The 19607-nt window shown below is 43.3% G+C and overlaps 1 protein-coding gene across 1 annotated transcript; it reads right to left on the bottom strand.

The window, feature by feature from the left end:
* Positions 1 to 480: 480 nt before the first annotated feature.
* Positions 481 to 19064, bottom strand: CRELD2 (CRELD disulfide isomerase 2). The gene is made up of 10 exons (XM_028746013.2): positions 18801 to 19064; positions 16648 to 16730; positions 14496 to 14606; positions 10224 to 10315; positions 8576 to 8752; positions 6807 to 6902; positions 5146 to 5229; positions 3400 to 3495; positions 2816 to 2956; positions 481 to 1014 (listed from the first exon to the last, which is right to left on the bottom strand). The coding sequence occupies exons 1-10, from the start codon at positions 18969 to 18971 to the stop codon at positions 962 to 964; spliced, it is 1104 nt and encodes a 367-aa protein (XP_028601846.2). The 5' UTR covers positions 18972 to 19064; the 3' UTR covers positions 481 to 961.
* Between the last annotated feature and the right edge of the window lie 543 nt (positions 19065 to 19607).

Here is a 19607-nt window from a genome sequence, read left to right as displayed (position 1 = left end):
TTCAAATTTTGCAAAGCCCTCTGCATGAATTGAACTGAAACATCTTCTCACCCTTCCCTGATCCTCCTTCGCACCTCAAGTGTTTTGGTCGGGTTAGCAAGTGTCTCTGCATTCTTGAAAATACCTTTTGTCTAGATGGTTACGGAGGATTGTGCGAGTGTTTGCAGGAGCTGGCCTACTGGGCAACTGCATTTGCTGCTCTGCCAATTTTAGCATCGCCCACCTCTGCCATGTGGTCCCCAGAACAGACTTCAGCCCTCAAGAGAGAAAAAGCTTCCCTACACCTGCTGTACAGCAAGGCAAAGAAAAACAATCTTCTTTTGGTGAAGAGTTATGGGACAAAAAATTAAGATGGCTTCTCTCTTAAAGACCAGCTGATTTCTACAGGAGAATGACTCAAGGCAGAAGTCGATTCACCTATAAACTAACAATTCCCCCACACCCCCATGCAACAGATGCTAACACACAAGGCACACAAAATACAAAGCAGTCAAAATAAATCTTTATTGAATGCCGCACTTGACATTCAGCTCTCATTTGCAAGAGGAGCCTTTTCCATAAAACAGCATCTCCTTTTGCTGGTATCGAAAAGACAAGCATGGGTTGTAGAAAATCCATCCTGATCTAAAAGTACTTAAGTTAGCAAATTCATTTTCTTTTACACAAGGAGCAATGTTTGGCAGGACTCGGCAATAAGTCGTTCAATTTAACCAAATACACCGGGGGCAAAGACCTATCTACCTAACAAAGTCTACTAAGGTAGCTCAGTGGCGGTATAAAAAGTGACAATTGTTTGTGTTTCACAAAGAAATGCAGTTGAAAGGGCAATCCATCATTAAGTTCCAGAGAGAATCTTACTGGCGACCTGAGGTTATTTAATACCATTTACATCTCAGGTAGCAGCTGTTCCGTCCAATAACTTAAAGGTTTGATACTAATGTCTGTCATCTTGGAATGCAGATCATAACTCTTCGTGGGCATTTGACGAAGATACATTTGCGGGCGTCTCCTCTTCTGTCAAAAGCAATGCATCTTTGTTAAGACGAAACCCCTACACAGTTAACATTATTTGTAAGAGGCAGGAACCAGGCAGAGGGCCTTCTCGGTAGCGGCGCCCGCCCTGCAGAACGCCCTCCCGTCAGATGTCAAGGAAATAGACAACTACCAGGCTTTCAGAAGACATCTGAAGGCAGCCCTGTATCGGGAGGTTTTCAGTGTGATGTTTTACTGTGGTTTTATAATTTGCTGGAAGCTGCCCAGGGTGACTGGGGCATCCCTCACCTGTGGGCTCCCCTTCAAGTTCACAGGATACTACTCCAGAAGGTCTCTGCCAACTGGGGAGTGGGGCTTCTGCTGAAAAGACTCTCTGCGCAAGTAAGAAATACATCGTGCACACCCCCTAAATCTGGCCCATTCTTTTTTTAAAGAAGAAGGCAACCAAATGTCCTTGGTTTTTTAAGCAGCGCCAAGAATTTGACCATGCTGAGAATCTACAAGGGGCTTGCCATTCAATTTGACAATGCTTTGGACCATGAAGACCAATCATTAATGGCTTTTCAAATCAGATGTAAAGGAAAGAAGTGTATGGGGAGTGTTTTGTTAGCCCCCAAATGGAAAACGAGTGAGGTCCTAACCAAAGAAGAATGGCAACTAAAATTGATGGAATATGCGCAGCTTGCAGACTTAACATATAGAATAAGAGAGCAAGAAGAACATTTGTTTAAAGTAGATTGGAAAATGTTTATTGAATATATGGGTGAAAATTGTGTACTGTTTAGAGAAGCTTTTGATGTTTGATCGTGTTTTTAATATTCTGTTGGAAGCAGCCCAGATGGGTGGAGTATAAATAATAAATTACTACTACTACTAAAGGTAAAGGTACCCCTGCCCGTACGGGCCAGTCGTGTCCGACTCTAGGGTTGTGCACCCATCTCACTTAAGAGGCCGGGGGCCAGCGCTGTCCGAAGACACTTCCGGGTCACGTGGCCAGCGTGACAAGCTGCATCTGGCGAGCCAGAGCCGCACACGGAAACGCCGTTTACCTTCCCGCTTGTAAGCGGTCCCTATTTATCTACTTGCACCCGGGGGTGCTTTCGAACTGCTAGGTTGGCAGGTGCTGGGACCGAGCAGCAGGAGCGCACCCCACCGCGGGGATTCGAACCGCCGACCTGACGATCGGCAAGTCCTAGGCGCTGAGGCTTTTACCCACAGCGCCACCCGCGTCCCCCACTACTACTACTACTACTACTACTACTTTGGAAAATGTTGGCAGCATTAAGATAAATTCAACAGTGTAAATAATGGATGTAACAATGGAATACTGAATGGTTTAGTTTAAACAAAATACGCAGGGATTTATGATATTTAAAATGAACCATGGAAAGAGAAGGAGGGAAGTCATTGATATTTTAAGGTTGCTTAAATGAGTATTCTAAAATGTGAAACAGAAAAACTTAATAAAAAAATTATACAAAAAAAGAAGAAGTGTATGGGGAGGACTTAATTGCTATATTTTTATCCTAATTCCTTCAAGCTCAGGGCAGTGTGGTGCAAGGTCACTCAGGGAGATTCATGGCTGGGTGAAGACCTAGAAATTAGCCTTTCCAATCCTAGTCCACGACATCACACTGGACCAATGATGCAAAATGTGCTTAAGAATCAAAATGAGAAAGGATAGATCTGGCTGGGGAACGGTGATTGAAAATGCAAGGGAGGCTGAGACGATTATGCAGCAGCAGTTGTGCAATTAACACTGGATTTGCTACATTCCCCTACCAACAGCCCGCAAAACCTTCGGTAACAAACAGCCACTGACCTCCTTTTACCGTTGCAACGCAAGAGCCATCTTCATCTTGAAAACCCTCGGAACAGACACATTTGTAACCCCCTGCAGTATTAACGCAGTCTTCGTTTTCTCTTACACACACCTTTTCGGACGAGGTACATTCATCTACATCTATTTCAAAAAGGGAAAGAGTATCGCGAAAAGTTTAATTCAGTGCAAATGCACGTGGATGAAAATGTTCTAATACAAACATTCAGTTTCTTTTACTTTATTTGCTCACATATACAAGCAGCAACAAGGATTACGGAGAATGAAGCAATTTCCACACCGATAATCACTGAACCGTAGCCAGCTGTTGATTATCGGTATCAATAAACATACATAGAAACACAAAGAAATATGAGTACTTGTGTTCTGCAGGCCTAGTTTGAATTGTAGTAATTAAAAATTCAAGCATACAGAATCTGCTTAAAATGACTTATGAAATTCTCCTCTCTGGAAATCAGGAACACATTCTTGCCTTTTTGGTGGCAGTTAAATACTTTTTTTTTTTAATCCCGGACTTTTAGAGTTGTGTCTTGACTCTGACTTTCATACAAAAGTAGAAATCTAACCTGTGCATTTTTCATCTTTCATTTCATAGCCAGGTACACAGCTTTTACATTTGCTGGGCCCTTCTCCTGTGCATCCCAAGCAGCCCCGATCGCATGCTGAAACATAAAATGGAACGTCTTTAAATCACTGTAAACTAAGGTGAAAACTTGCTTAGAGAACAAGTTGAAGCTAATTTTTGTCGGATCCACCTATTGCGTTTAACCTACACTGTGCTGCTTTGTGTACAGAATCCTTTAACTTATTTTTATAAGTTTATAAACCCATTTAAGCTTGCTTTGAATGCTATGAATATATTGTTGCAAAGGGATTGTGAAGGATAAGAAATCTAACCAATAAACAACAAATGTCTATGTACAAATTAGGCAAGCAGTAACATTACTTGGAAGACCATAACGGCTACATTCAAGACTTGAGGCAAAGCTACACAAACCCCAGAAAGAACGGTACCTGTGTGAATGCTCTTATATCTAGATATTTGCCGTTTAACCTTTCGGCTTTCTGTGAACACTGCTAGCCAACTAAATATACATGAAGTTAGAAGCAACAAGGCAGTGGCGTAGCGTGGGTTGTCAGCACCCGGGGCAAGGCAAGTAATTTGCGCCCCCTAACCCATGGATTTGCGCCCCCTAATCCATGGATTTTCCCTAACCCCAGATGTTGCGCCCGGTGTGCGCGGCCCCCCCTGCACCCCCCACGCTACGCCACTGCAACAAGGTTACAAAAACCTTTCTGCTAATTTTCCAATACTACTTTCGTCAATGGAAAAATGGCCACAATTCAACTAATATATTTAACTCCTTGCTTCCCTTTTGAGATCTCATTATCTTCTATTTTCTATCATATCATTATCCCCTATTTGGGTGCCTTTTCCTTTCTCTCAAATTTATTTACTAAGGATCGCTTTCTAGCTGCATTCCTTCCCCCTCCCTGGTGATGCCAATATCCATGAAGACACATTCTGACCGCTCTGGAGGTGGGTCAAGGGAACCCCCATAGCAGCACGCGGCAAGAAGAGAGCGTAAATTGTTCTGTCTGGCCAGTGGAAATGTGGGTGCTGTCACCTTAGTGTGACATCAAATTCTACCTGCAGAAATTAAATGTGAGGAGTGTTGCTACACAATTGCATTACTAGGGTTCCTGCAATTGCAGAGACATTTCCCAGAGCCACTGAATCACAGCATAGTGTATCCATGTAGCTCACGTATTATACTTCTCCGTGTAGTTTTCTACTTGGGGACAAACACTAAGATTCACAATTTCGGGTGGTGGGGAAGCCACAACAAGCATCCCACTTGAGATGTACCATAGTTACACCTCATTCCAAACCAAACCCAGAAAGTATATACAGTCAAATCTCGGTTGCTGAACATCTCGGCTGCCGAACATTTCAGAAGCTGAACACCGACAACCTGGAAGTAACTGCTTCTGTTTTCGAACGCACCTTGGAAGTCGAATGGCTTTCTGAGGTGCATTTCCCTATTTTTTCAATGTAATTTTTCGATCGCCCATTGAGCCTTGGTTATCAAACGTTTTGGAAGTCGAATGGTCTTCTGGGATGGATTACGTTCGACAACCGAGGTACCACTGTACATCTGTTTATGCCAAAGGAAGCGTGACAAGCTCTTCTTTAAACATGAACATCTATCGATGGTTTTCACGCAAAAAATCTGACATTTGTTTCAGCTCTTATATAACTAAGCAAGCTACAACTTAAGGTTAAATATATAGATATATGGAAAGGAAACCTTTGCAGGAGAAAGAGCCCTCTGTGTTTAAGCAGAATTGGTCCGTACTGCACGGAGACTCTTCTACGGCACATTCATCCACATCTGCAAAGGTGAACATAAATTTGGAAAGTTAGCATTGCCATATGAACAGAATGCTTCAAAGGGGGCGGGGGGGATGTCTGGTTCCAAAGAGATCTGCTCATGAACAGAAAGTGCTTATTATGCATATAAGGGGAGGGCTGCTGATTCATCTTTCCCACTTCAGCCTCATCAAATTGTTTGGAGACCGTGATTTGCACAGGCTAGAACGGAATGCAGGAAATCAGAGGATGAATAAGAGGAAAACCATGAGCTTCTTACCCTTGCATGTGACCTATTCTGACCCCTACAATGGCATGCATTACTTCATGAAAAATGTATCTTTTAAAATCATGAGTCGGTAGAGCACTAGGCTCTTAATCTCAGGGGCGAGACCCATGTTGGGCAAAAGACTTATGCATTGCAGGGGGCTGGATTTGATGACCCTGGGGGAGGGGCTTCCAACTCTGCAATTCTATGATTCTATGAAAAACCCATCTTCCAAATGGCATTGGATTGACATGATTTTCCTTTCCTTTCCATCTGCCAAATTCTGTGGAGCCAACTCACTCAGATTCAAACCAAGCTTCACAAAGGAGACTAGTAGTAGCAAGGGGTGGTTTAGCTTTTTCATTCATTGACTTTGCACTTGCTTTCTGTTTTTGATATGCAGTTAAGTGGGGATTGCGCTATTTAACCGTACCCTTGCATTTATACTATGCCATTCTTGGTGAACGGCTGATCGTTATTTGAATTTGTCGATAGATTTTTTCCAACTGCTTTCAATTGGAAATGCTGTATTTTGGCATTCGACGGAGAGGGGGCAGGTAACAGCCTTGAAATGATTCAGTGAAACAAAAGGCACATCAGGAATCAACAGTCTTAGGTCATCTTCTCCTTCATATGTAACAAAATCAGGAGGGTCAACCAATAATTTAGTGGGCCAACTAGTTAAAAAGCAAACTGAAACCAACAGCTGTAAGCCTGGATCAGAAAAGTCCTCCCAGCTCCAAACTTGTTTAGATAAAAACAGTGTTCTGCAACCCAGCAGCTGAATCTATGTAAATGCATCTCTGCTTGAGAAAAGGCCCTTTACTTTCCCTTCTACGTGGGTGCTGGTTCTCTTTTTCTTTTTCTCTTTTATTTATGTCTCACCATGTTTAGTGCATGTATAATTACAGTCGTACCTTGGAAGCTGAACGAAAGCCATTCCGGAAGTCTGTTCGACTTCCAAAACGTTCTGAAACCAAGGTGCAGCTTCCGAGTGGCTGCAGGAAACTCCTGCAGCCAATTGGAAGCCGTGCCGGATGTTCGGGTTCCAAAAGAACGTTCGTAAACCGGAACACTCACTTCTGGGTTTGCTGCGTTCGGGAGCCAAAACGTTTGAGTGCCAAGGCGTTTGGCTTCCAAGGTACGACTGTATGTACTTTTTAACTTTCAGTTAAGATGCCGGGGGGGTGGGGGTGGGGGTGGGAGAGAGAGAAATGGCACAAAGACAAGTATCTACATGTGTATGATTATAAACATGTTATATATTATATATTAGGTCTTAGGTCTTCTCTAAACTGAACGCTTCGTTTTCTATTGGATGTCTTACTAACCCACACAGGCGTCTTCATTTCTGGTCCAACCTTCTTTACATTCCTTACAGTCTGTGTTTGTTGCTCCACTGCACGTTTTACACGAATCATGACAAGCTGTGAAGACAAAGAAAGACTCAAGACTTCATTTCAGATCCTGGTGAGCACATTTAAAACTGAATCTAAGTTTACGTAATATAGTTAAACTGATTCTAGGGTTACGTCAGAGGCGTCGATAATGCAAATAATTGCATGTAAATTGGCTCATGAAATGTTTGCACATCCTGGTATGTTATTTAATTAACATGGTAAAATAAGTAGGAACGTTACGAAGTTACATAAAGCACTACCTTATAAAAGCAGTGGAACAAGTAGTGAGTGTGAAAACTGAAAAACGCTATCAGGTTATCACCCAAATAATGACTCCACTGTTTTCGGGTTCTGATCAACAAGATACGCAGGGCGGGTTTCTTCTTCCACTTTAGCAAAACAGTTTGGCTTTGACGGAATAAAGTGAGATTACGGCTACAATCCTATTCTCACTTACTTGAATTCAACAAGGCTTACTTCTGAGTAGATGAGTACAGGACTGTGCTTGTTCTTTTTTATGAATTTATTTATTCGGTTTTTCAAATTAAAATTTTACAATCGCAAACATACAACATAAAGACAAGATTCCAAGGAATCTCCTGGACTTCCCCCCTCCCCTTTGTGGGTCCCATTCTTAATCATTTCCTCCTGCATCTTTTATAATAACCAAATATTTTGCATCTCCATTACAGTAGAACCTCTATTTATGTCCCACTCTACTTAGGCCCATTCCAAGTCGCGAACGCGGCAAATCTGGAAGTAAACACTGGGTTTGCCGCGATTCGCCCACACGCAGAAGCGGCTGCCACTGTCTGCACATGCGCAGAAGCAGTTGCTGCCGTCTGCCCATGCGCAGAAGCAGGCTGCCGCTGAATGCGCCTGTGCACAATGGCGCTTCTACCACAGACCCATTTCGCCATAAGGACAGGCCTCCAGAACCGATTGTGGTTGTGAATAGAGGTTCCACTGTATTTCCAAAATCCACCACTAAACTACAAGTGTTATTCCAATCCCGCTAATGATTTTAGCTATTTACAATGGTTTTTAAGATAGATTATAAATTTTCCCCATTCCTTATTAAAATTTTGGCCTTCCTGATTTCTGATTCTTGTCACTTTGGCATAGTCCATCAACTTGATCTGTCATTCTTCTCTGCTAGGGATCTTATCTTCTTTCCATGGACTGTGCTTGTTCTAGCTAATTTGGGATGCAGATCAGGAGCAGTCAGTGAGGAGAGAGGTGGTGCCACTTACTGGGAGAGGGTTGAGATGGTGCTATGAAGATACATCAGGGGGAGAGAGCTAGACTAACAGTCGTGCCTGGCTAGCAACAACCTCCCTTGCCAGCTTGCCCTTCCTTCTGCTAGTAAGCAGCAGTGGCTCCAGCAGCATGGCACCGACCCTCCTCACGGACCACTCCTGGATTGAAATATAGAAAGTTCAGAAATATTTAGCGACAATTTAACCGTAAAAAGCACTGCCCGAAATCTTGCAAGCAATTGGGCATGCCCATGGTTCCGTGTCATATCTAACGGGACTTCTGACTTTTCTTTTGCCATGCCAGCTCACAAACAGCTTCTCGCACAACGAAGCAAAATGTTCCTGGAGAAACTCCAGTCCAAAGTCCCCTTTGTTGTGCGGAAGCAATTACGGTTCTCCGGACCATTATAAAGGCTTTAAATGTAAAGCATGTAGGCATACCTGTACAAACAGAATGTGTGTCGTTTCGGTGAGAGTTGTAGTAGCCGTCAGAGCAGTCCAAACAAAATTCTCCTTGGTATTCCCTTTTACAGCGGCAGGATCCATCGCCACCTCGGGTGCCGTCTCCAGCACAGTTGCCATTTCCGTGGCAAGGTCTTTCTGATCCCCCGCGGCAAGCTTAAATTAACACAAAAACAGCAAGTTTAAGAATTTCACATAAATGAAGCCGAACAGTATTTTCTCCCCATGGCCACTTCTCTCGCTGCCGCCTCTTGATCAACATTCACAAGCCTCTTCACAAAAAGCTTTTCTAACTAAAGCTGTGCTGAAAATTTTCTGTCCCTACTTTTGAAGGCCCATTTGCAGGTTGCCCCCACAAAATGGGTGGCGAGCTGCTTAGGAGGAGCACCACCACAGCAACCAGAAGAAGAAGAATCTAAAAGGGCAGGGGGGATGAAAAGCCTCTGCAGCTAACTCTACTGCAGTGAGCCCTCTGTGGCCTGAACATACTGTGATTTTTCTCCCACCCCCTCCCAAAATGCCTTGTTTTTTTGCCTCTCCAAACCCCTCTGAACGGTGCCAAACTTTCTGTGGATCTTTCAGCTTAGCTCAACTTTTTCAACGAACTGTGCCCTGATGCAGAGACTCCCCTAGCAATAACACCCTATGCCACAATATAACTTGTTGGTTTTTGTGATGCCACATTCTCTATGAACAGTCTTGCTACTGACCCAACAAAGGCCCCAAGTAGCCGATCCACTTGTGTGAGCCAATAACCCAAAGCACATGTTCGTCATACACCATTTCCGCACTTCTAAACTGGCTGTAACCGCTCCCTCCTCGGCACACACACACGCACACACCTGTAGCCATTTTTCGCTTTCCCTCTTACATCAGTATCACTGAGACTGAAAAAATAAAATGGCCTACTAGGCACCTTCCGTATGTCTGCTGGTAGAACCGCAGCTCACGGAAGTATCTTTCTTCTTCCACCATCACATCACCAGACTTAGCTATAGGAACTTAGGAAACTGCTTTATACCAATTCAGACCACTGGTCCATCTATCTCAGTACTGTCTGCACTGACCAGCAGCTGCTCTCCTGTGTTTCAGGCAGGGAGCGTCTCCCAGCCTTACCTGGAGATGCCGGCTATTGAAACTGAGACCTTCTATTGCATTTTGAACCGAACTAATCAATGATCTGGGGATGCGGGTGGCGCTGTGGGTTAAACCACAGAGCCTAGGACTTGCTGATCAGAAGGTCGGCGGTTCAAATCCCCATGACAGGGTGAGCTCCCATTGCTCGGTCCCTGCTCCTGCCAACCTAGCAGTTCGAAGCACATCAAAGTGCAAGTAGATAAATAGGTACCGCTCCGGCGGGAAGGTAAACAGCGTTTCTGTGCACTGCTCTGGTTCGCCAGAAGCGGCTTAGTCATGCTGGCCACATGACCTGGAAGCTCTATGCCAGCTCCCTTGCCCAATAAAAGTGAGATGAGCGCCGCAACCCCAGAGTCGGTCACGACTGGACTTAATGGTCAGGGGTCCCTTTACCTTTACCTAATCAATGATAGTAAAAGGCTGGAACTAAATGAAAGCTTCTGTGTATGATTAAAGACACCCCAGTATTTTATTATTGTCATTTAATTACCAACACAGTCTGGACCATGTGTTCCAGCAGGACAGCAAACTCCTATTGTTTCTATACAAAGCCACTTAAACAAATCAGGAGATTTCTTCTTCCTGTAAATACAAACAAACAAAACAAAAATGTATTTCTTGAACAGAAGGTAAGAGTTCTGTTCATATCCGATTGTAGTATTATCATTAGTCTGAACTTACTGAAATCAAAGTTCTAGAGAACGTCAATTAAAATTGTCACGGAGAGTTTAGATGGGGAAGCAGGTACAGTGTGCAATAAATTTGCATAGCCAGTGATATTAGATTGTCCGTTATGATTGATCTGGTACTTTTTAACCTTCTAGAATCTTTCATGGCAAGAAACTTGGCTCCCAGGTTTATAGTGGAGGTCAAGAGACCACCAACTGATGTCACAATAGAAATACAGTAAGTATTCCCTTCCCCTCTTGGTGTGCCCAGGGTGGAGAGGGCAACTTGGGGTGTCTGAAAACACACACACACACACACACACACACACACAAAAAAACCAGACAGACACCTTTTAAGACAGTGCAAAATTGCACATCCAACACACATAAACATATATGGTCCACATGTAGCTAGGCAGGTAAGACACACCACAAGTAGGAAAACACTCAGCCAGAGAGCAGACCTCCTCATTCCCCTCTTATGGGGAGAAAAGCCCTTCTAAAATTTGGCCCTGTTCTCTGCAAGAGAAGTGGCACTTTTCAAGATAATTTCAAGATAAACTGGATTTTGGAAGAGTGTGGTGAAAATGGTTTCATGGGCAGCTTTATCACCTCAACCTTCAGCATTTGCAACCTTAAATTTGATATATCAGCCGCCAAACAGTCCAGCGTGTCAGGCAAACACATCTTCAAATTGAAACAGAAGATCTGTGATGGAAGCAGAAAGCTAAAAGTGGCAGCCTGCTTTGGTCAGCTTTGTCTCACTTACCTTCAATACACTACTGGTTTTGCCTGAGCCACCAGAGGCTCCGAGATGCTATGTTAAGCTCACCACTATTGCAAACATTCCTATGGTGGCATTCCTATGTAGCAGTAGGTATTTTGCCAATGTGAACAGTCATCTTTACCCCCAGGGTGCAGTTTAGCTGAGGGAGAAGGGCTCAGGACACAGCATCCGCTTTGTATGCAGAAATTCCCAGGTTCAAGCTCTGGCATCTCAAGAGAGGGCTAGGAATACTCCCTGACTTAAATCCTGGATATCTGCTGCTGGCCAGTGTAGATCAAGGGTGTGGAAGCTTTTTTGGCTTTGTGGGCCAAATCCTCATCATTGAGCCAAATTTCAGCCAGAACCTCATCACTGGGCCAAATCCTCATCATTGGACCAAATCCTCACCACTGGGCCAAATCCTCACCACTGGGCCAAATCCTCACCACTGGGCCAAATTTCATGGCCAGATCCTCATCATTAGGCCATATTTCACAGCCAGAACCTCATCATTGGGCCAAATCCTCATCGTTGGGCCAAATTTCACAGCCAGATGCTCATCATTAGGCCATATTTCACGGCCAGAACCTCATCATTGGGCCAAATCATCATCGTTAGGCCAAAATTCACAGGTGGCTGGGGTTGCCAGATTCAGGAAGGGGTTGGTATTGAACCCCATGCATCAGTTGATGAGAGGTGCTTAAATCCTGCTTGGTGGGCTGAGTGCCAATTCCCTGGGAAGAGCTACAGTGAATAATAGTAGCTAAGCGAGTTCTAGTATCAAAGTGAACAGTAATGATTCACACCTTTGCAAAAAGGGAAGGGAAAGAAAAATATTAAGCATTCTGGGGTGTATCTGACTGAAACATACCTGAGAAAGCACTGACTAAAACAAACAGATTTCAGTGGGTCTACTCTTAGTATGGCTCAGTTGGATACAACCCTCTATGCAAGTCTCATTTTATGTTTCATGTCTGTGGGTTAAGAAATAGTCACAAATATCCTCCCTCATGTCATTAACTTCATATGGCTACAGTTATTTTGCAGCAATGAATGGACAGAAGTAAGGATCTCTCTTAGGATGCCTTGAACATTTTGAGATGTGTCTGGCTTGTTCTTAAATGTAACAAGGCTTTTTAAAAAAATAAAATAAAAATAAATATCTGCCAAATGCTGTGTTTGGGGCTGATCACTCATTTGTAGGAATGCCATGTTACCAAAGAACAATAGTTGCAAGTTGATACAACTTCATCATCAAAGATGGCCAGAAGGGCGGCGTATAAATAAATAAATAAATAAATAAATAAATAAATAAATTATTATTATTATTATTATTAGCCTTTTCCTTATCTAATTAACACAATCAAAAGCACAGGTAACTATGTCCTAAATTTTCAGATGTCACAAGAAACTCTGCATTAAGGATGAAAACTCGGGAAATTTCTGAAGGAAAATATTAATATGAGTCTCGACAACCAAATTGATATTTTGTCAGCTGCTGCAAACTTCGGCACCTTGGCATACGTTACGCTTGGAGGTGATAATAGCCTATACAGAGATGCAACTATTGGTTACCATTATAAGCACACAATTTTCTACATTTATTGCTTAAATAACATCAACACACTCTAGCATATGAAAGAATGTGTGTGCACCACCCAAACTGAATTAAGCAGTCAGACTACCTCCCTATTTTGAACCAACACTACTTTATTTATTTTTAAATTTATTTATTTGGTTTTTCAACTTAACATTTTACAAAGATGTATCAAACATAAATTATAAAAACAAGACTCCAAGGAATCTCTTGGACTTCCATCCTCCCCTTTGTGGGTCCTATTATTAATCATTTCCTCCTGCATCTTTTATGATATCAACCCTTTTATGATACTCCTGCATCTTTTATGATATCAACCCGGCGAGTTCAAAAGAACCAAGTTGAATTCTGACTTGTATTCCCATTCTCATCCTAAGGACCCCACACAAAATTGTTAAGCAGGTATGTGTTTTATAAAAGTCTCTGTGAATAAAATGTTAAATTGTGCAGGTTTAACTGAAGGTAGAATGTCGGTTTGTAGTCTCTAAAGCTAAGTGATGATATAAAAGAAGGAACAACTTGCCCTTCTGATTCCTGGTGGAGCTGTCATGGCCGGTAGTTAGATAAACTATCTTCTTTAGTAGCAAATGAAGCAAAAGTGATCTGGAATTAATAAGAACCTTATGGAATCCTACTAAGTAATGCTCTAGAATGTTAACATGTGCATTACAGCAGCACTAATAGGCAACATTAATGGTAACCTAAAGGTTACCAGGCAAGACCATACCATGCTTTCACAAGATACTCAAGCATGAAATTGGTTCTTCTTGCGCGTTACTAAGCTAGCTCAACAGAGACTGGCAACCATCAACGTTGGCCATGCAAAAGCTCAGACTGGTTCACCTGTTATGGATGCAGCAACTCGACACAACAAGCCATCTGCTTTATATGCTTTTCCTAACTGCTAGATTGAGAAATCAATAAAGAAATGTAGCTCAGAATGGTTTCCCCACTTACTGCAATTTACACTTCTCTAATGTGGTATCACCCATTGTGACCCACCTCTGTTTGGATCGATGTCTGCAGAATAAAACCCTGATCTGCTTGTGCTTTAGCTGAGGTGGAAAAACAAGAGCGGCAAGCCCGTTTGGACCTCAATTAGCATGCACGATTTCGAAAGTGCCTTTAAGTATTTTGAAATCATCACTGTGAGAAAGAACAAACCCTGATGCAATACCAAGCCTTGCATATACTTCTGACTAGCGGCCTTGGCCCAGTATACCTGAAGGAGCATCTCCACTCCCACGGTTCAACCCTCACTGCGAGAAGTGAGGTTACAAGGAACCAGGCAGAAGGCCTTCTCGCCCTGTGGAATGCCCTCCCATCAGATGTCAAGGAAATAAACAACTATCTGACTTTTAGAAGACATCTGAAAGCAGCCCTGTTTAGGGAAGTTTTTAATGTTCTATTGTGCTTTTAATTCTGTTGGGAGCCACCCAGAGTGGCTGGGGAAACCCAGCCAGGTGGGCAGGGTATGTATGTATGTATGTATGTATAAATTAATTAATTATAAATAAATAAATATTACTATAGTGAATCTGGTAAAATTAGTAGTTACCAAGCTAACAATATACAAGAAGCTGGTTTTATCAAGACACAGGTTGAAAATTTGTGAATAATGCATTTAACATTGCTTTCCAGGAAGTTTATACCCACTCTTTAATTTACACCTCTCTTGAATCCAATCCTGAATGCAACACAACAAAAAATATTGCCTTGTTTCTTTCTTACCATTTGAACCACCAGGTTTCTATATGTTCTTCATGCTCTTCTACCATGTTGTTGCATTCAAAGTTACTACTGTCACAGAGGTTCTCTATTATTTCCACAAGACGAATTTCACTGCATGGGGGAAAAAGACCCAAGACAAATCAGTTTATTTTGATGAGTTCTAATTGGGCACTGACTTTACAAATGAAAACACATTTCTATAAAAAAGGGTCAAGAATATTAAGAGTCACTATTCATTTCTGTTATTCCATCGGCTGTAAACATTCCAAAATTAAAGTCCAACTTTTGCTCAGGGTAAAAGTGATACATTTAAGCAAAATTGTCTTAGATGATACGTTACTGGTGCACAGCAGCAAAGCAATCTGTTACTACTCAGACTCAAACTATCTGATTTTTAGAAGACATCTGAAGGCAGCCTTGTTTAGGGAAGTTTTTAATGTTTGATCTTTTATTCCTTTTTATTTATTCTTATTATTAATATTCTCTTGGGAGCCACCCAGATGGGCAGGGTATAAATACTAATAAATTATTATTATTATTATTATTAAGCATTGTTTGTGCAGCATATGCAATCAACAGGAAGTTCAAAATACACCCAGCAAGGTCAAGAGCAAAGAAAGCTGTGCCTTTACAGCTTTAATTATAGAATACTTAATCGTGAAATATACTCAGCAAATGCCAAAGGGAGAGATAAGCATTCATATCAGAGCATGTGTTGAAAGAGAACCTGGAACTCTCAAACAAGGTGCTTCTGAAACCTTGCAATGAGGTTTCAGGAACCCTGGGGCTACACAAAAGTAAGCCCATGTTCTCCCTTCTTTTCCTGCCCCACTGCTGCTCCCAACTACATCCCCTCTGGCCTGGATCAGACTCTTTGAAGCAACTCGTATTTCCCCTGCAGAGAAACTTGTGCTCGGGGTTCACAGCAGGGATGCAGAACCTGTGGTCCACTGAATGTTGTTGGGCTGTAACTCTGTTCATCCCCGATAGTTGACCATCTTGGCTAGGACTTGGGGGAGTCTGGAGGGTCACAAGCATCCCACCTTTGCTGTAAAGGTTCCTTTCTCTCCTTCGTCCCTGCCTTAAGGGTGGTCCACAGAACTGCCACTACACTGAACCACTGCCCTTGAACAGCAGCCGAAGCCATTTAAGCTGTCTTCCAGGAATTCAGTGGATTTGTGTAGAAAGTCCCAGCAGGAAGACTGTTCTCTGCATTTGTGTGGTCCTCCCCTTCAGTTCTCCCATTCTTGGTTCGCTCTATCTAGTGTGCTGTGATACCCGAATTAAGAAAACTATGGTTAGCATTAACCAATATATTCTTGGGTTGGAGCAACTGGCTAAAATGTTTTCAACAGTTCTAATTTTGGTTCCTCTGTTTTGTTTTGGGTTGATGTTAGTTAAATGTTTGGTTGGGGTTGGCGGTTATTTAAATTTGGGTATAATTGTAAACTGTTTATTATTGTTATTATTGGTTTCTATTTATTTGTTTGTTTTATTGCTCGTATAGCATATTTTGCTTCTAACGCTTGATGCTTTGTTGTGTTTTATACATGTTGTAAGACGCTCAGAGGGGCTGGGGAAACCCAGCATGATGGATGGGATATACATTTTTAAAAAATATTATTTATTATTATGTTCCCCAGACTGTGGGCTCAAAGCTCACTTCAAAACAATGTTCTGCAACATTTGGACACAATTCCTCAAGGGTGGTTGTTCTTGTTATTTTGCCCATTTCAGATGTTATGGCAAAATATGGTTAGAGATAGCCAAAAAGGAGAAAATACACAGAACCAGGAAGGAGGGAGAACGTCAGCAGATATGTATGCTGAAATTGGGCCAAAGACTTTTTCAACACCTAACCCAGAACAATATTCTACTTTTTACAGAAATGCATGAAAGACATTCATTATGTCCTAGTAACAGCATTATGACCTAGTAACAGCAGGGTGCCAATATGTTCAAAACTAAGATTATGGAGCTTGACTAAAGTATCAAATGTGTCACAATGTGACATTCTTACAATATCAGCATGCTAACTTTGCTCTCAGAAAAATGTCCCCTGCTGACATAGACTATTTCATCCAGTCCAGTTATTTTACAAGCTGCAGACAAGGATATGACCTCATTGAAAAGAAAGATACACATACCATACCTGGACTCATATTTTGATAGGGTCCTTTCTTCCCAAGCTGTATTGCCACCTCCAAAGTTCTTTTTTGCAGTGTCAGTTAGACCCTGAAAAACAGAGTATTTTGAGACAATCTCATTTTCTAGAGCAATTGCAAAACCAGACAGACTTTGGATTAGTAAGTGATACTAATAACGGAGTTTTTAAAACACTAACATACCACCTAAAACTCCCTGAGACCAGTGGATTCCTTCAAAACTGGCTGCCCTTAAGAAGCTCCACACACTGGGCAGTACAGTGGGCAGCCGGTAATACACCCTTTTCTGAAACCCCAGGGCGCTGCTGCCAGACAGTGTAGACAACACTAAGCTAGATAAACCAATGGTATGGAACATTATAAGGCAGCATCCTATGGCTTTTTTATTGGTGTTTTAGAACCTAGTAATAAATAATAATAATAAACTTATTATTTAAGTTTAATAATTAACTTATTATTCTCTGTCCAGGGCAGCTGTTTATCAGCTCCATCTGGTACACAGGCTGAGACCCTACCTGCCCGCAGACTGTCTCGCCAGTGGTGCATGCTCTGGTTATCTCTCGCTTGGACTACTGCAAGGCGCTCTATGTGGGGCTACTTTTGAAGGTGACCCGGAAACTACATCTAATCCAGAATGTGGCAGCTAGACTGGTGACTGGGAGTAGCCACTGAGACCATATAACACCTGTCTTCAAAGACCTACACTGGCTCCCAGTACGTTTCCAAGCACAATTCAAAGTGTTGGTGCTGGACCTTGAAAGCCCTAAATGGCCTCGGTCCAGTATACCTGAAGGAGCTTCTCCATCCCCATTATTCACTGACATAGGCGCCGACTCCATGGGGCTTGAGGGGGCCCGAGCCCCCTCAAAAATTCGTTTGGGGGGGCTCCGCCCCCCCAATAATCTCCGGCGCCCCTCCAGCAGAGCGCCATCGCCGCCCCTCCCCCAGCCCAAAATGCACAGGGAGGGGCGGGCTGCATGCCTCCTGCCCTCCCTCCCGAGCAAAAGCTCCACCCAATTTCCTTTGGAGCTGATTAATAGGCGCAGCACGCTCTCCCCTATTCGCTCACGAGGAGGCGGCGCCACTTTATTTGCATATTCATGAGCTTATTTATTATTCATGAGCTTTCCCGGGCCCCCCCAATATTTTTTATAAGTCCGCGTCCCTGTTCACTGAAGTCCAGCTCCAAGAGCCTTCTGGCGATTCCCTCGCTGCGAGAAGTGAGGTTACAGGGAACCAGGCAGAGGGCCTTCTCGGTAGTGTCACCCACCCTGTGGAACGCCCTCCCACCAGATGTCAAAGAGAAAAATAACGACCAAACTTTTAGAAGTTCTGTAAAAATATTCAGTTATTTAGAACATCTGGAAATCAGGGAGATGACTGGCAGAATCCGTGACCAGGGGAAAGCGACAGTGGAAGAAGACTGGAAGAAATTTAAAATATATCTTAAAAATTGTTGTAAAATTGAGGAGTGTTAAGATGTCAAGGAAATGGGAAATAGAGAATTGCAGCTGTAATCAATAAGTTAAAGAAGAAATCAAAAGAAATTGAATTGAATAATTAGTTAATTGGAGGAGTTGCTGAAGAAACGTAAAACAAGGATGCAGAAAAGGGGAGGTATGGGGAAGTCCGGGAAGTAAGGTGTATGAAAATAAGATTATGAAATTATACATGTTTATATGTTTGTACGTTTGTGTATTGTGTATTGTTTGTTTTTATTTTGTGTTTGGAAAATCAATAAAAATTTATTTTTTTTAAAAAATAGAACACCTGGAAATCAGAATATAGAACTGCCCTGGTGGCCAGAGCCCTCGGTTCCCACCAATGATAGTCGTATCGAGAAATTATAGGCATCTTCAGGGCCAGTCCTACCGTTAGGCAGACAGGTATCTCAAAAATGTGGCCTTTGAATGCTGGGAAATGGAGGACTGTAGCTCAGTGGTAGAGTATTCAGTGTTCCCCAACCTTGGGCCTCCAGCTGTTTTTGGACTACAACTCCCATCATCCCTCGCTAGCAAGACCAGTGGTCAAGGATGATGGGAATTGTAGTCCAAAAACAGCTGGAGGCCCAAGTATATGATTTGAATGCAGGTGTTAAAGGGAGGAAAGGAGGAGGCTGAGGAGTCGCAGCGTCCCTCACCTGGCTGAAGCGCTCCGCGATTCCGCGGCAGGTGTCGCAGGCCTGGCGGACCCGCTGCTCCTTCTCCGCCGCCGCCGCCGCCGCGAGGGCGAGGAAAAGGCAGGCCCCGAGGGCGACGCTGAGCCACCCCGGCGGAGCCCCGCGCGCCTTTCCCGACGGAAGGCGCCTCATGGCCGCCCGCGAGCCTTTCCCCCTCGCCCGCGACCGCGGGACATTTAGCGCCTCTGACGGGGGGAAGCCGGCATCCCGAGCCTGGGGCCCGGCCAATCCCGGCGAGCCCTCGCGCCCGGCGACGTGGGCCAATCGGCGCCCGCCACGCTCCGGGAGACGTAATGAGAAAGCCCCACGTGGAGAAGAGGCGGGAGGGAAGGAAAAAAAAGCACGGAAAGGGCCGTAGAGCTAAAAATGAGAAGACCCGCGCGTGACTTGGATATTCCGGGTTCCTTTAGATCAGGCCTCCCCAAACTCGAGCCTCTAGTTTTTTTGGGGACTACAATTCCCATCATCCCTGACCACTGGTCCTGTTAGCTAGGGATGATGGGAGTTGTAGTCCGAAAAAAAAAAACAGCTGGCGGGCTGAGTTGGGGGGGGCGGGAAATGCCTGCTTTAGATCCCTTCCCTGCCCCACCGGGGATTTTTTTTTAGAGATTCACCCCTAGGAAACGAAACGGAATTTCGAGCTTGGTTGGGCAGCGGTACGTCTAACCACCAAAGTATAAAAAATAGGTGTAAAGAGAGGGTTTGTGTTATTTATTTATTTTTGCATGCTATTATTATTTAGCTTTATTATTTATTTATAGTTATATT

Source organism: Podarcis muralis, chromosome 10, assembly GCF_964188315.1.
Source record: "Podarcis muralis chromosome 10, rPodMur119.hap1.1, whole genome shotgun sequence".
Classification (NCBI taxonomy): domain Eukaryota; kingdom Metazoa; phylum Chordata; class Lepidosauria; order Squamata; family Lacertidae; genus Podarcis; species Podarcis muralis.
Note: the sequence above shows the minus strand (reverse complement) of the source record. Positions and strands in the feature narration are given on the sequence as shown.